At 46.3% G+C, this 17,229-nt stretch overlaps 2 protein-coding genes across 2 annotated transcripts in view; one reads left to right on the top strand and one right to left on the bottom strand.

Annotated features, from left to right (window-relative positions):
• The first annotated feature begins 250 nt into the window (after nt 1-250).
• Nucleotides 251-11,419, top strand: RRAS (RAS related). Its single transcript, XM_044444445.1, has 6 exons — nt 251-556; nt 1,920-2,007; nt 3,474-3,576; nt 4,560-4,668; nt 6,561-6,679; nt 9,258-11,419. Exons 1-6 carry the CDS (start codon nt 452-454, stop codon nt 9,343-9,345), a joined length of 612 nt encoding a protein of 203 aa, XP_044300380.1. The 5' UTR covers nt 251-451; the 3' UTR covers nt 9,346-11,419.
• Nucleotides 11,420-13,077: 1,658 nt separating this feature from the next.
• Nucleotides 13,078-17,229, bottom strand: part of PRR12 (proline rich 12) — a 43,472-nt gene continuing 39,320 nt past the window's right edge. The window contains exon 14 of the mRNA XM_044444516.1: nt 13,078-16,765. Within this exon, the coding sequence (XP_044300451.1) occupies nt 16,625-16,765 (141 nt within the window). The 3' untranslated portion in view covers nt 13,078-16,624. The remainder of the gene's footprint in view (nt 16,766-17,229) is intronic.

Below are 17,229 nucleotides of genomic sequence, written 5' to 3' on the forward strand. Positions count from 1 at the left end.
GCCTGATCTCGATTTTAGCCTTGCATTTTGCAGAGGAGAGGTACAGTGCGCCTAACCCATCTGCGTTATCATCCCTCCCCGACTCCCCTCAGAACGGTGCACAACCGAAAGCGACCTTCTTCCCGGTCCAGGGGAACCTCCCTCCGCCACTCGCGACGGGGCGGGCCGCCCCCGGGGCGTGGGAGGAGTGCGTGCGGCCCGAGGAGCCTGTTCCGGACGTGGGACCCGCCCCGTAGCGGCTCCCGCTGGCCAAATAGGGAAGCGGAGCGGCCGGGAATCGCTGTGCTTCGGTTGTAGGAGCGTCGATTCGTATTAAGCGGGCCCACCCCGGATCTCAGCCATATTTTTTAAGGGTGGGAGGGTGGCGGCGGGCGATGGCCGCGGCGGGACTTGGGGGCTTCTGAGTTCCTAGATCCGATTCCCTCCCCCCACCCCACATTCCCTACCAACTATGATGAATCCCAACGAAGGCGCGGCGCCGCTGGAGAAATACAAGCTGGTGGTGGTCGGGGGAGGCGGCGTGGGCAAGAGCGCCCTGACTATTCAGTTCATCCAGGTAGGTCGGAGCCGGCGCGGCCGGGCTGGCAGGGGCGGGGCAGCTCGGGACGGAAAGGTCCTTTCGTGGAGATTCGCGATCCACCGTGACAGGGCGGCGGTGCGCGTGTACGTGCGCGAAAGCGAAACTTGCCCCACGGCCCTGTGCGCTGGGAGCAGCGCGCACAAAAGATCGCGAGTTAAGTGCTGTGGACTTTACTAGGAAATTTCCAAGTTAAGTTTTGGCGGCGCCGGCTAAAGCAGGCGTGTGTGTGCTTGCTTCGGCGTAAGCTCCGCGGAGTACATTGGCGCCTTTTTCCGAGTAAACGAGCGCAGGATTGGGGCGTGTGTTTTCTTTTGCGGCGGGGACGGGAACTAATAAGTCGGCTGGATCCCGCCGTTCATCCCCTCCCCTCCCCCAGAGCAAACATGGTTTGGTGTGAACGAGGCAACGCGGGTGACACGGAACCAGAAATGTCCTCATAAACAGAGAAGGGCGGTGGGTAGTATAGCTCAGATCTGATTTTCTCCCACAGCAAAGCCATCCTTTATGAATTGACTAAATAAATAAATAAATAAATAAATATGCTCCCGATCCATCAGCGGGCCGGGCTTATGGGAGCTATCGGCCACAATATCTGGAAGGCGCCAGGTTGCCTACTCCCTCGCCAGAGGCTGTGATTGTGATCCAGCACTTTCCCTTACTGGGAGCCAGGCGAACATTGGCACAGGCGTGTTGGAAAGGTGGATCTAATGGAGCAGGGAAGGCAAGGGCCAGGGAGTGGGGAATAAAACCAGCAGAACAGCAGGGATGGCCATCAGCGACCTGCTCCACGTGTGCACCGTTCAGAAGCACCTGGGGGGGGGGCGGCCCTGGCACAGGAAGGATACTGGCCTGGGTGGCCACTCTAGGTAAAGGTTCTGTGCTGGCAGGGCTGGGAAGCGCTCCTGTGTGAGATTGCAGAACAGAGGTGGAGAACTGTGGGCTTCCAAGATGATGTTGCACTCAGACGCAGCACATCCCGGGTTGGGGATGATAAGTGTTGCAATCCAGACCAGGTTGAGGAAAGTTGTGTGATTATTCCCTCACAGGCAGAAAGATGTCTTGGATCAGGCCTGCCCGTATGACCTTTGGCCTGATCTTGCAAGTCAGACCTTGTATCCTTCAATGAAGGAAGTGGGACATCGGAGTGCAAGGTCTGCCTACAGTCTGCCTGACAGAGTGTGGGGAGATCACACGGCAGAGGTCCGAGAGAAATCTTGTACCTAGAGCCTTCAGTTCTCATGAACGAGACTAGAAGTTGGGTTTCCTGTTTTTGTTGCAAGGAGTAGCAACCTCAGCTTTTCTGTCATTCTTAACATCATTTCTCCCCTCCCTTTTTCAGTCATATTTTGTCTCTGACTATGACCCCACAATTGAAGACTCCTACACCAAAATCTGCAACATCGATGGCACTCCAACTCGGTTGGACAGTAAGTATTGACAGGCGAACTTCTTACTTAGGTGCGGAGGAGGCGAGACACAAATGTATTAGGAGAGGCAGGAGCTTGGGGGAAAGTGCTCCCAGCTCTCTGTGGCGTGTTGCATGCTTCCTGCTGTCGCTCATGTGAGGGCTGACCACAGCCTTGTGGAAGGAAGCAATATTATGCTTTCTCCAGCTGCACTGCCCTCCTTCCAGGGATGAGGCCGTTCTCTTGTGGGACAGCCAGTTGCTAGCTCAGAGAAAACAGCAGCAGTAGAACGAGAAAGAACGGCAAACCAGTGGTGGGGAGGGGAAGGTGGCAGTGGCTGAGCCAAAATAGAATACATTTATAACCACAAAGCCAGTATGGCGTAGTGGTTGGAGTGTCAAATTTGAACTCGGAAGGGTTTCCTGCTGTTGCGCAAAGCAGGACAGTCTCCTCGGATGCCTCATTCTGCTGTGTAAGCCAGGGAGATGCAAGACAGATAAAAAGTTTATAGCTTACGCTATAGACTGGACAAATTTTGATTGAGAATCATATGGCTCAGATGGGACTATGGCCAATGGAGATTTTCACTTTTTTATGAATGTGTTTATATGTTGATATCATATGCTGTATTTGTGGTTGACCCTTGGCATCTTTTCTTACATTTCCTTTGTCTTCTTATTGTACCTCGTGAAAATAAATTTAAAATGCTTTGGAAATAAAGACAGATAAAAGTCTTCACACAATGCATAGTTAAACTGTGGGATTCACCACCATAGGATATAGTGATGACTACTAATTTGAACAGTTTTAAAAGAGGATTGGAGAAATTCATGGAGGGGAAGATTAATGGCTGCTATCAATGGCTGCCAGCCCTGATGGCTCTATGCCACCTCCAGGGTCAGAGGTATTCAATGTACACCACTGAATTACCAGGTAACTGGTGTAGGATTGCATCTTTAAAGAATGTGTGGCTGTCATGTAATTTGAACCGAGAACCTAGACATTCATAGGTTCTCCTCCCTCCTCACCGGCCCATGTCAGCAGGCAGGATCCTTAAACTGCTTCAACAAGACTGACTGCTGATATCAGGCCTGGGCACCCCATGAAACATTCTTCTTTGTGGGTGGCAGGCAGTGCCACTTGGCTGGGAGCCACCATTTTAATTTCTCATGATGCCCCCTATAGCATGACTCTGAGGCATTGTGAGAAATTTAAATGGTAGGTGTTGGTCACTCAACACTGTCTGCTGCCTGGTGAGTCCATTAGGACTCGTCAGAGTAAGAAAGCAGTGCATCAGAGAGCACCCACCTCAGAGGAGTGGGCCCTCTTTGCTGAGGAGCTCCCTTGGACCAGAAGCTGGCCCTACAGATCACTAAACTATATTTAGTTTAATCGCTAAACTATACCAACCACTATGTGAAATCCATCTTGTTCAGGGTGATTCATAGCAAAACTATTTTCCTTCTCTTACAATGCCCACCTGTCAGTTCTGGACACTGCTGGTCAGGAGGAGTTTGGGGCCATGCGAGAACAGTATATGCGTACAGGGGAAGGTTTCCTCCTTGTCTATGCCATCAATGACAGAGGCAGGTAAGACCCGAGCCATGTGGCTCACATTGCAGCGTCTTTGTCATGTTAGCCCTGGATAGGGAACCTGTTCCTTTCTTGAGGCTTCATGTTGGAAGTGGGAGGAGTTGATGCTGGCAGTGGGAGACACCAGAGCTAAAGTGGTGGGACCACCTTTTTCCCTCTGTTTCAGATACCCCTTTTTCTCCCTTTTTGTCTCCCTCTTCCACATAGTTCACTTAATTTGTTCTCATAACACTGAAACAGACCATGCTATTCCCCATTTTACCATAGGGAAACTAAGCTTGGAAAGAATGTGTCATAGTAATGTGATTGTATACTTAAGAAACAGATTCGATGCTGCACTAGTAAAAGTTCATGAGTAGGCCGCATTCATGTTTCCACTTCCTCCAAAACAGGAAGATTTTTTTAAAAACCAAGTCATTTATTGCATTGTTAAGGATGCAATACTATGGTCCCTGAGAGGCCATCTGAAGGACAATAGGATAATGTGGCCCTCCCTTCTCCAGACAGGAAGGGAGGGCTACCTGTAGTTTCTCTCCCAAGGCAGCAACAGAACTTTCTGTAGTTGTGGCTACTTCTTGAGAGTTGCTCCTATGGCAATAAGGTGGGGAAAGCAGGTATTCTGGGATGTGTAGCAGGATGGATTGAAGGGGATTTGGATCTGCCGTATTCTCTTCTGGATACATTGCCTGAATAGGGGACAACCACTACCTGCCCTAATGCTGCCACAAAGACTTTCTCTTGTACTGGAGGCAATAGGAGGGTCATAGTCAACCAGTTAAAAAAGACCAAAAAACAGAGGAGTAGGCGGGAGAAGGCTGTACTCTCCCTTGGTTTGCACCAGATGTCATACATCTGGCAGGACCCAGTTCTGTTGCAGTTGCTCCCCCTGCCCCTCCGAGGATTGTGCTGCCCTACTCTCTTTCCCGGGCGCATCTCACTGAAGAGTAGTCCTCTTCATCTCCTTTCCCTCTCAACTGCAGTTTCAACGAGATCAACAAGTTTCACACTCAGATACTGCGAGTGAAAGACCGTGATGAATTTCCCATGATCCTCGTGGGCAATAAGGCTGACCTGGACATTCATCGGCAGGTGAGAAGGACATCTTAATATTCATCTCCCAAGGCATGTTACACGGACTGGCTAGTATTTCAATCAGCCTCTCAAACCACAGATGATGCTTTTTATATTAGAGTACACACTGTTCACATAGCGTCTTTTTGGTAATCTAGCTCCTAGGCGATCCTGGTGCTCCAAAATGGTCTGCAGGCAACGTCCTCTCCACAACTGGAGAGAGGAAAAGGAGGTGTGCCACAAAATGTGTGGACGTGGCCCTGGAACTGGAAGAATTACAGCAGCTTTGCCTGGAGCCGATATATTTCTTTCCCAGCCAGTGGGAATAAAGTGCAGGGAGAGCCATAGAAGGCCAAATGAAAATAAAGGGGGAAAGCACCAGCACAATGTAAGAAAGGGTGGTGCCCCTGCTGCAGATTTTCCCTTCCCCATAGGATTGCTGTGCCTGCCATAGTTAGAATAGAGCTATAGAAATCAATGGATCTTCGGTGAGTCATGACTAACCAAAGTCCCATTGAGTTCAATGCATCTACTATAAGGATGACCGATTCTGGATCTGACCCTATCACCTGCTCCAATCATTGTAGGTGGTTGACTGATTTTCAAAAACATGTAATCAAAATGTAATCCAAGCACACCAGGCCCATTGAAATGAGTCAGGATAGTTCACCTACCAATGTAGTCTCCAAATGGAGAGGTGGAGAGATGACTGTTCATTCACACTGACAATTTCATTTTGTTCCAGCAAGATAAGATACCAGAGTGCTTGATGAGTGCTTCTTAGCAACCACCATTTTCCCTGGAACTCCCACAGCTGGAGAGATTAGCCTTCACTAAACACAGAGATGCAGGGCAGAGGTGAATTGCCATTGAATCTTAGCAGACTCATCACACAAGCCACATAGCTTGCAACCTTAATTCAAAGCTGGCTCCTTTAATTGGCAGCCATGTAGATATTGCTGGATTTTGAGTGAATTTTAGGAGTGTAGTGGCCTTGTGACTTTAAAGTTTTTGAAAGGAAAATGGTGGTCTATATGATCAGGCAACCATTGAAAAGTCAGTACAGTGTCTTGTTTTAGAGACTATTTGTTACAGTTCATTACAATTATAATAATCCCTGCCTTTCTTCCATTTTCAAACCCAAGGTGGCATAAATCGGGTTCCTAGCAGTTTCCCATCCAGACACTGGTCAGACCCAGACTAACTTAGCTATGGGCATGGGATGTATGGGTTTCCATCTCCTTCTATATCCTCTGCTTGCCTTATAATGCTTATGACATTCCCAGATGATAGAATTATAGAATAGTAGTTGTAAGGGCCTTTGGGTCCAACTCCCTGTTGTTGCAGGACACCAACAGGAGTGGGACACTATCCCACTCAGGTGACTGTCCAGTTTCTTTTTGAATGTCTCTAGTGTGGGAAAGCTTGTACTTCCTCTTCATGATGAAAATTTTATATTGATTTTTTTGTGCTATGTGCACTTGTCATTTTATCACAGTTGGTCTCCAGAACTAAAAGAGCTTGACTGAGAGAAAAATTACCTTGAGGAGATGTCATTTACAGAGACGGTTTGGTAGCCAGAAGGCATAATGTATCCCACCCCACTACCCCACTTCTTCCCTTGACAAGTTCGCCCCCGTCCCCGAAGATAATTGGCTAAATCCAGATTTAGTCATTAGAACAGATCTGTTGAAAATCCATGAGACTTACATTAGCCCTGACTAAATCTGGATCCAAGCCAGTATCTGCTTTGGCCCTTCAGCAAATTCTGTGTTTTATTTGGAGATGCTGCTTGACGCAACAGCATAACCACCCAGTATGGCTTCCATTCTTTTTTATCTATACCCTGTGCTCACCCCGAGCTTCTCCCTTGCCTCATGTTTCTGCTTGTGCATCACATTCGCTGGCAGGTACCCAAGGAAGAGGCTCTTAGCTTTGCCCGGGAGAACCGAATCCCATACATGGAAGCTTCTGCCAAAATCCGCCTCAATGTGGATGATTCCTTCTACGAGCTGGTCAGGGCCATCAGGTAAGAGGGCGCGGTGGTTGCTGTTGCTTGTGCTGAGCTTGACGCTTTGAAATAAGTAGCTCCACCAGGGCTGAGGAGAGGATTGTCTCTGACAATATACCTCGATATGGATGGTGTTTGTGTCCAAGGTGCTTTCAGTCAAAATGTACCGTGCTGCTATGGCTTCTTGCCCTCCTTAATGGCTGTTGTATGGAAAGAAAAGAGATGGAAGAAGCAGTGAGCAAACAGAAGAGGGGAAGATGGCACTGTCTCGGACCCGCACAAACGCACCAATTCCATGAATGAGGCACCTGCACCATTGAAGTCTTATCTGGAAGCTCTTCTTCCTCTTCTTTCTCAGGCCTCTTAAGCAAGATGCCAGGTGTCTTGCATCTTGCTTAAATGAAAACATAACTTAAATGAAAACATAATTTAAATGAAAACATTTAAATGAAAACATAATTTACATTAAAATGAAAACATAATTTAAAAAAGAACAATGAAATAACACTCCCTATAAAGCAACTAATGGTGCAGTCCCGTGCCTGTTTTGTGGGCCTTTTTTTGCACCTTAAATTAACCAGTCTGTCATACGTTCTCAAATGCCTACAAGTCGAGGAAAGTTGTAGCCTGGCACCAAAAAGATGGCAATGTTGGTCCCAGGCGGTCCACACTGGGGAGATTATTCCTCTGTCACAGGGGCAAGAGGCACCTAAGCGTTGGGCTGGTATGTCTTCTCTAACTTGCACTATTAGCCACTTGAAGTACATCTGTAGGAAAGTGAGATTGCAATAATCTGATGATAAGAGATATTTCTACCCCCCCCCCCCCGCCGCCCCACTTCCAGCCCCAAATAATTCAGGCCTGGACTACCTTTGATTGGCCAAACTGGTGGCAAATTACTGGCCATGTTTGGCAACCCACTAGGGGTTTAGTAAATTAGATTTTTCTATTCAGCAAGTACTGCCAAAATTGAGGTTGCAGGAGGCTGGGGAGTATCTTGAGGACCACGATAGTAGGCTGGAGGGCCCCCTGGATAGAGCAGGTCATGAGTTTCGTGGCCCTGCTGTTTCAGTTTCTGCTATATGTGCCAGGAATGTGTCATAACCTACAGAATGTGTGTGTGTGTGTGTGTGTGTGTGTGTGTACATGCGCACACATACACATATATGTGCATGCAGTGCTTGGCACAGCCTATCTGCGGGTGGGGGCAGGGGGGCCATTTGGCTCAGATCTCACATTCATGGAGGTCAAGAATTTGAATGTGCTGAAGCAGGTCAAGAATTACTACCATTCAGTTATGAGACAAGGTTGTTTGAATGGCCTTGCTGTGTTTAACCCAAATGATATTGCAAGAAAACCAATTTTTTCCCATAATAATTGATGAATTTGCTCAGAAAGAAGCCAGAAAAGCACTTGTTAAATAAAAGAGCAGTTATTACAAATTACTACACTCTATCCCTTTTCTGTTAAGTATGCAGTTGTTGTAGGTTACCATTGAAAATATAACAATTGTGTAATGCTGTTTTGGCATTACTTCATTTTTTAATATGCCACAGGGGCCTCAAAAAATGGAAGTGGGCCAGGCCTGTCTCAATTTCTGAGAGGGCTTGTGTTTGGTTCCCCTTCTGGTGGTCTGTCTGCCACCTGTACAGGTGAATTCTCAGCCGCATGCTGAAGATAAAGCATTTCTTTTCCTCAGAGAATGGTGGCTTAGGTCTGCAAAGAGATGAGGCTGTAAGGTATACATTACTAAGCTAAGCTTGACTATCTAGTGCAACATTCTTTTCCCTGCTGTGTCCAGTCCAGTATTTCACAGAGCTCATGCCACCTCCGCCATTCATCCACAGATCCTGCTTCAGAACATGGAGTCTTTTGGATAATCAGTGCTGTTTTTCTCCATTAAAGTGTCTGTGTTACTCCTCCTTAGGGGAGTTAGGTTGGTGTTATCCCTACCGAGTCTTCTATGGCTGGTAGAGACCGTGCTGCTTCAAGGGACCTTTGACTAATGTTAATCTTGTCTGCATTGGTTTTAAATGATGCTTAGCCATGTGTTTTGTTCTGTTGCTATTTTATTTTTATTGTGTTATCTATTTGAACTGGACAACACTTTGAGGGCTGGTGAGTAGGAAACTGATGTTTAGGTGCTGCTGGTGGTACCTTATCACAAAGACCAGCCCTCTCCAATCCAGGGCTCCTAGATGTGTTGAGTTACAGCCCTGTCATTCCCCGCCAGCCTGCATGTTGAGCTTGTACTTCAAAATATCTGGAGGATGCTGCACTGGAGAAGTCTAAGTGAGACTTTTTCAAATACTAGTGAAGATCAGCTTTCCCTGAGCTGATGCTCTTGATTAAATTTATATAAAAGCTGCCCCATTAGCACTATTTATTTATTTGATTCCATTTCTTTGTTGCCCCAAAACCCAGAGGCTCCATTATGATGCCCTACATTCCTCCCCATTGTCCATGCTGTGTGGGGCTGATGGGGGGAGACCCACTTGGGATGGGGCTGATGCAGGTGGTGGAATATACAGGCTCTTTGATTATGTTTTGTCTCCCCCTCTGAGCTCAACGGTTTTGGTTTTGCTTTGTTGGGCAGGAGGTTTCATGAGCTGGAGTCTCCCCCTGCCCCAGCTGTAAGCCCTAAGAAGAAAGAAAGCAAAGGCTGTCCTTGTTCCATTCTGTAAACTGCTCTTCCACACCAAGCTACAGACCCTGGAAGGGGAAGACAGGAGGTTCAGGTTCCCTCCCAACCAGAGGATACAGCAGGATTTTCCCTGGCTCCATCCACCTCTCCCACGGCAACAAGGGCTGGCAATGTGCACGCTGCAGTTGTGTCTAAATACCACTTATTCCTCTACTCACCAAGGACCCTACCAACTGGAATGGGAGGCAGGAAGCAGAAAAACCATGTTTCTCCCATCAGCGCCTGCCTAACTGAGGGGTTACACTTGCTGATGAGGGTGTTGGGGGGATCTGTGCCTGCGTATCCTACTCGCTCACTTCTCTCTCCTGAATTTTTCCAAGGAAATTATGTAGAAGATACCCCGCTTTGCCAGGGGGCAGAAGGCAGGGATGATTTAAGAAATGTGTGTGCATGGTACCAATTTGGAAGAGATGGGCAGATACAGGATAGCCTGATTATATATTGACTTACGGAACTGAAAGCAACAGCAGCGGATTAGGTACTTCACTGCAGCTAGAGCAAGCTTGCTTCTCCACCTACACAGATAATACATACTCATTCAAAGGCATATTGTGCAAATGTATTTAAAGGGGTGTTTTAATTGTTTCTAAATAATTTTAAAAAATCAGCCATACTTATGCACAACAGTGCCCTACTGAGCTGTAGAGGAAGGAGGAGCAGGCACACAATTCAATCTTCCCAGACTCTTGCTGGCATTGGCCATTTCTCCTGGAACGGGGAGGAACTTGCAATCACCTTTCCATGAAGATTGGTAATGTGAGGATGCCTAACGGCAGAGGGGGAGAAAAACCCCTCTTATCTTGGACAAAGGAGGTAACAAGGGAAGAAACAGTAAATTTAAAACCTTTTTATTTTCCCAATGTTTTAAGAGCTGACTTTTAATGGGGGTTTTATGATTGGCTAAATTTTAGGACACTGTGTTTTAAAATTTTTTACATTTTGTATTGTTAAACCATCCCGAGACTTCGGTAATGGGACAGTCTACAAAAGTTTTAAATAAATAAATACACAAATAAATAAATAATCTCCCACTGCATACATGCAAACATTTTTGCTGGTCGATGGTAACGTATGGAGGCTGGAACTAAAAACAGTCCTACCTCTCATTTCTGTTGAGAAGGTGCTGGGTAGGGCAAGTTTTAAACTTGAGTGTTAACTATTGAAACCAAATTCCAATGCCAGTCACCACAGATCAGAGGTAGGCACCTTGGTAGTTATCAGATGTTTTGGAGTGTTTGAGAGTCCAAGACATCTGGCAAATACTGGGTGGCTTCCCCTTGCAATTTTAAAAAAGTTGTGCTCTCCAAGAACAGAATGGTTTGGTTTCACGCTACATAATTCAAAAGATGTACTCGTATCGATCTTCTCTTTCTTGCTTGCTTTCCCTCTCTGATGCACTCGTTAAGCAGTAAGCAAAGGTGAAATAGCAAGTTGCCATAGTTTTTTTTGTTAGCAGTTCTTTTGTGGTCATTTGTCATGTAATCCTACACAATCATGTTTAAATGTCATTCTTGCATGCATTTGTATGGAGTGATCTTGATCCATGATCCTCGCAAACGTCATTCAACATTTTCTTGTTCTTTGACAGCCCCACCACCTAAGAGAACTACCTATCCAGCATTTTGTTTATATTCTGCAGCTCTTCTGCCTGCTACCTATTGAGGAAAGGGCTGCATGAAACAGGCTTTTCAGCAATAAAGAGAAGGGATGTGTGTAAATGAGGTATCGCCTGCCAATAGCCCTTCCAGCATGTTGCTGTAGAGCATCCCAGCCTGTAAATATGAAAGTTACCATTTATCCAAAACCCACCTTGGAACACCGTAAGTGCCACACCTCATGGCATAAACCATCATGGATTAGAGCAGACTGTGCCAGTTGTATGAAATGTTCTCAGTTGGCAGGGGTAATCTACACAGGTACCGATTTTTTTAATTTTTATTTTTTACGTTTTGCAAACAGTGGGGCCAAAAGGCCATGAAATGCAATGGTAGTAGTGGGCTGTGAATTTGTCACTTATCCACAAGTAATTTTAATAAAAGGGAAACATTTCCAGATCACAGTGTGTAACTGTGTTCATTGTGGTGCGGCACAAAATGAAATGTGTAAGAGCACGCAGCCCTGGGTGGACTGTTGAGATCCTAAGTATAGTAGGTAGGCTATTTCAGGAATGACACCAGGATGGATGCAAACTTTAGGATGCAGTCCTATAAACACCTGGGAATTAACTCCACTGAAATAAGGGGGCAGGGACTTTGGTTCAGTGGAAGAGCCTCACAGGGCTGTTGTGGGGATAAGACTGAGAGGAGGAGGAGGAGAATAATGTAGGCCACTATGAATTCTTTTAAAAAAAAAGAGGGGAAAAGGCTGGATATAAAAGAAATAAAGAACCTCTGCATTGCATGCAAAAGGACCCAAGCTCAATCCCAAACATCTCCAGGAAAGAAAAACAACCTACCTGAATTCCTGGGAAGCTACCTCCTGGCAGTATCTACAATACTGACCTAGATGGATCAACGAGCTGACTTGGCATCAGGCAGCTTCCTATGTATACAATGAAGCTTCAACGTAAGATTGCTCCAAACCACACAGCTTCTGCTGAAAACAGGCAGGAGAACCATGAAGAGACATCTCTTAGTAGGAGCATGGCACATAAGCGTGAAGCCGTGTACATGGGCTATAATGGAAGCAGTATATAACCCCAGATGAAGTCTACTGGTCTAATGCGTGTCAATGCTTTCTAGCACTTTCAGACCAGTCAAAACTGCAGACCCTTCCCCTGTCATGCTCTTGCCTTTCATTATGCATTTTGGCAATGCCTTTTGTAAAGGCCTTGCACTTAACCCAATTTGGGGCAAGGTAGGTTGAGAGAACAGTGCTGCTGTTTATCTTTTAATTTTGCATGAAGTCAACGTGCATTTAAATTTGGGGTTTCTATCCTAGTTTGTAGCCAGGTACAAATTATGTTTTGAGCTTTTAGAAAGTGTCACATTCCTAGGACAGAAGTGCATGTTAAAATGAAAGCAAGAAACTGCAACAAAATAATACTTTTCAAAAAAAAAAAGTGTAAAAGGGTTGGTGTGGAAAGAGTCCTGAAACTGCAACAAACGGGAAAACCAGTGGCTATTTCTTCATTCAACATATATAGAAAACGATAGGCATCCTTTACTGCACTGTTTTCAAATGCAGTTTTCCTACCTGATTAAAAAACAAAAGTTGCCCTCTCCCAGATCAACTTGGTTGTGATGTTTGCTGAAGTTCCACTGCTTCCAGGTAGTCCTGAGGAACGAGCTATACAGATCATACAGAACCTTGCAAATTAAAAGCACTTTTCCTTCCAGATAGAAAACAGCTTTTCAGACTTTGCATCTTTACATTTTGCAGAGGTTAAACTTCATTCTCTCAGTATTACAGGTGCACTAAAAGGAAAGGAGCACTCTGCATCTTACGATAGCAGTTGTGCAAAACCAGAAATAGAATCAGGAAGTTGTTTTTTCTTTTAAAGGTGTGAATAAATGCAGTAGGTGACAGATAAAAAGACAAATAGAAAATAGATTTTTAATACCAATTTTGATAAAAGGTTGCAATACTTCCTGGGGTCTATTTAGACATCATGTTCCTATCTCATGTGTCCAACAAACAATCTTAGGTTCCAGTCTTAGCTCCTGACCCAAACAATGCTGTTAATTCTGCAAAATAAAACAAAACTCAGGGCTGAAGCAGGTAAGGTCTGCCTTTATTCTTGTGATTTGAATGATCTTTGCTTCAATAGGAAAGAATACTGAATAATGCAGGGAAATGATTTCCCTTCTCATCTAGAGCCAGGAATGATGTTCCAGTGTCTCAGTTGCCTTTTAGAGTTGCCCAGGAGGAAGACTTCAAACCAGGGATCGTGAGTTCTTCAAGCAGATTAACAAATGAGTCAGAAGTAGCAAGGTGTTAGGGCCAATAGCTACAATGGCAGGCCTCTCTATGTAGGGATAAACAGGATCTAGGAGTGGAAGCCAGAGGGTTCCTGGGACTTCTCGTCTCTGTCCAGACCCCAGCCTGCCAATGAACCAACTTGAACCAACTTTTACCTGCTTACCACTGCACCCCAACCCATAACGCAATGAACAAAGCTGTGCGCCAGGCATTTGATTTTTGCAAAGAAAAGTGTTTTTTGTCATTTTGTTGTGTACACAGTATACAATGTGAGTTTTACATATTGAGAGAAAAAAACGTCTCAGACACTAATAATAAACAATAAAAATATATAGGAACATCCAATAATACAGAACACAAATCCCATATCTCAGAACAATACCCTTGAGGCGCGAACAAGATACACAGAAATACACGTCGTAAAAAAGGGGGCCTTCTGAGATCCAAATGGGGGGGAGGAGGAAGAGAAAAGTCTTTTTTGTCACAGGAAGCTGGGTGTGTGTGTGCATGTGTGTGTGTGTGTGTTGTTGATCAACTCGGAGCTGGGCCCCTCCAATTCTGGGTGCTCAGTGTTTGGCCACGTTACCCCTCCATCCAGGGGCAGTGCTTTAGCAGGGTGGGAGTCTGTTGTCCCAGGAAGTATCCTAACTCCATGTCCCTCGAACGTTAACCTGTACTGGGAAATACTCCCCCCCCCGCCCAATTCCCTCATTACACCAAAACCATGTTCAACTAACCCCACTTCCACACACAGGTTCAAGCTACAATCTCTCACCTCTAAAGTCCAACAGCTATCAGTAACCAGGTTTGCTAGGGAAAGCTGTCAAGAAGTGAACTGCAAGCTTTACAATATCCAAAAGGAAGCCAAGTCAACCCTCTTCCCCCTTAAAAGCACTCTAATTTGAATGGAGATCTTGTACCCCATATTCCACCCACCCCACACACATACTCACATGCACACCTGCCAACCTCTACTCATCCACAATAAATAATGGGGGAAGGGGCAGGACCCAAAGGGACATGGGGAACTGTGTATACATAAGGGACTCTCACCTGACCTAAACACCCAGGTGGGCCCCCAAACACATTTCTGTGCTCTTCAAGGACTTGTCCGAAGTCATTCTGCTAGGGCAAAGAGGCCACCTCTTTGGAGGTGGGATTTATTTCCCTGACCCACCCACCCAAAGTACCTTTTCATACCTCCCTCCTCCCCAACAACAGTCAATTAAAAAAAAAAAACCCCAAAAAGGGTACCGGGAATTTTTCACCTGCCTTACTGATTTCGAAACTTGATTTGATGAGGAAATTTTTGGGAAGGCAAAAGACCAAGTATTTGGAAACCTAGAAGGGCAAGTGTTTGGGAACTTGGAAAGAACATATAAGGGAAACAAACAAGCTGGAGGGGGAATGAAAGACAGAAGAAATGAAATTGGAGGGCATGGGATTGTGCTGGCACAAAGAAATTGGATGAGTATCATGAAGAAAAAGAGAATGTTGGGAACAAGAATGAGGTAGACATTGGCTGGGAGATGGGAATCTGGTGCTGAAGAATCTATGTTCAGGTATGGGATCAATTTGGGATGTCACCAGGAAGCTTGTGGGGTGAGGGGTGTGAAATGCTGAGGAGGACCAGTTAATTCATGTGTGAGAGGCCACTAGGAAATTTCTGAAAAGAAAAATACAAGATTTGATGTGGCTGAATGCTGTGGAGAGAGGGACACCTGTGACCTGTGAAATGAAGAGTGGGTGGCCAGGGCTAGGACCTAATCCTCTATCTAAACAGAGTTTATTTTAGCATTTCAGCTCAGGGTTAGAGAAGGATCTTTGCTTAGGAGGCTCGGGGTGGGGACACAGAATCTCCCTTCCCCCTCAATAACAACAACAACAATGATAAAAAATTAACAACCTCCTAATTAAAGTTTCAGTCCAAACCAAAGAACGTCACAGCTACAGGTGAGGAGAGAGAAAGAGAGAGACTTCTGCGCATCGTTAAGTTCAAGTTAGTCAAATACAATATGATACATAGACTTTTTTTATCCTATACAGTATGTACAGCTGGGAGGAGGAGGAGCAGAAACCTGCCTTGTCAAACACCGCAACAGGGAGGAGTGGGGGGAAAATAAAAATAATTACCCCTCCCTCAAAGGAGCTCAGATCTAACAGGCACAGAGGGATGTATCTGCAACCCTCTACTGCACCCTCCCATGATCCTCGTGGGGCCAGTTGAGAAGTCTAGAAAAAGGGTGAGGGGAATTTAGGAAGTCTTGGTACAGGCAGGCTGCTCTGGGTTTCACTAAGCTCCCCCAACCCATTACTGTTATCTCATCAGAAGGGATACTGGGAAAGGCGGGGAGATGCTCCACATGTCCAAAAGAGCTAGAATCCCAAACCCAACAGCAGAGGGGAAAAAAAGTGGCTCGCGGCAGAACCAGCAGCAGCAATCGCCCCACAAAAAGACAGGAGAAAAAGACGGAAGCTCCAGAGAGAGCGTGCTCTGCAACAAGCTGTGGTCGGGGAGGAGGAGGAACTTGGCAATAAATATTCCTGTTGGAAGCAAGCACAGGCAGGATCGCTGCTCGTGCACGAGCGGGTGCCTCCCCCGCACTCCACGCAAAACAGCGATTTGGCAGGGGTGGGGACAGACGTGTTTGAGGGCAGGGAGGGGACATGGGGTCGTATTGCCTGATCAGACCGTGGATGATAGGAGCTCGACGCTATATAAAGGGTGGCCAATGCACCATCCCCACACACAATACTCAACTCTCCCTAAGGAGAAGTACAGGTTCTTGATGGAAGAGATGCAGGAGAGAACCCAGGAACCTGGATCCTTCTGCTTGTATCATTCTCATGCTGCCAACCCACCTGGACCCTGGGAGGAACCAAGGAGTTCTGAATCCCTGCTTCCCAGCTCTAAACCACACACCACCACACCTCTGACCTTCCTATGGGTTCTCCTACTCTTGCCCCACCAGAGCAGGGGGCAAGGCTGCTCAATTAGACATTTATACATTTATATATAAATAATATTTCTCTGTACAGCCAGGGCAAAAGGGAAAGGGGTTGTCCAACCATCCAATATTTGATAAGAACCCTCCTCAACGTGTCCTCTTTGCCATCACAAACCTCCTGCATCCCACCACCAAAATAGGAGGCCCATCCCAAGTCCTGTTTTAAAAATTTTAAAAACATAAAACAAAAAGGGAGGGGGTGGTGAGCTGAGTCTGAACTCGTTGCCTGTAATGGTACCCCTCGACCTTCCTCTCCCCACTTCCTGCTCTGGCTTTGCAGAGGGGCGGGCATTAGGCAGCCCCTCCTGGGGCGTGGCTCTGGCGGCTGCGTCACGCGCATTTGCTTTGCGCCTGAGTCAGCAACTCGCTGAAGGAGTCAAACAGTTTCTCTAGCCATGGCTGGTTGCGCATGCACTGCTGCACCACCTCCTCCTGGCCCAGGTCCTCGTCTTGACCCTCAATCGCCGTCGTCTGCGGAAGAGAGGCAACAGAAACAACACATTAGCCTTGGAGATACACACGTGTGTGGGGATTGCAAGAAAACACCAGATATAGACTGGACCTAAGCACGTCCAGAACTAACCAAACAACTAACCCAAGGAATCCAAATCTGCAACCTAGAAAGAAAAACTGGATGTTGAACACATGTGCAATCTGTCTCTCAGTTCCATATTTTGTTCCTAGTTTTGTGACACATGGGAAGGAAGCAGAAGCTGATCCCCCCACCAGCTTCACCAGAGGCAAATCCTCTAACCCAGGGCTGGCAACCTGAGACCCTCTTGATTTTTGGGCTACAACTCCCAGAAGCAGTAGACAGAAAGGTCAATGGTCAGGAAATATGGAAATGTAGTCCAAAATATCTGGTTGCCAATTTATGATCCATTGGAAATCCCCTCCTGTCGCCGTTCTGCTTTCTACAAGGCACAGAGCCCCAC

Source organism: Varanus komodoensis, unplaced genomic scaffold, assembly GCF_004798865.1.
Source record: "Varanus komodoensis strain SLA01 unplaced genomic scaffold, ASM479886v1 scaffold45, whole genome shotgun sequence".
NCBI classification, from domain to species: domain Eukaryota; kingdom Metazoa; phylum Chordata; class Lepidosauria; order Squamata; family Varanidae; genus Varanus; species Varanus komodoensis.

Coding starts and splice junctions, on each gene's coding strand:
- RRAS (XM_044444445.1), top strand. CDS start 452: ATGATGAATCCCAACGAAGGCGCGGCGCCGCTGGAGAAATACAAGCTG. Junction 2,008..3,473: donor CACTCCAACTCGGTTGGACA/GTAAGTATTGAC, acceptor CCCACCTGTCAG/TTCTGGACACTGCTGGTCAG. Junction 6,680..9,257: donor GAGCTGGTCAGGGCCATCAG/GTAAGAGGGCGC, acceptor TTTGTTGGGCAG/GAGGTTTCATGAGCTGGAGT.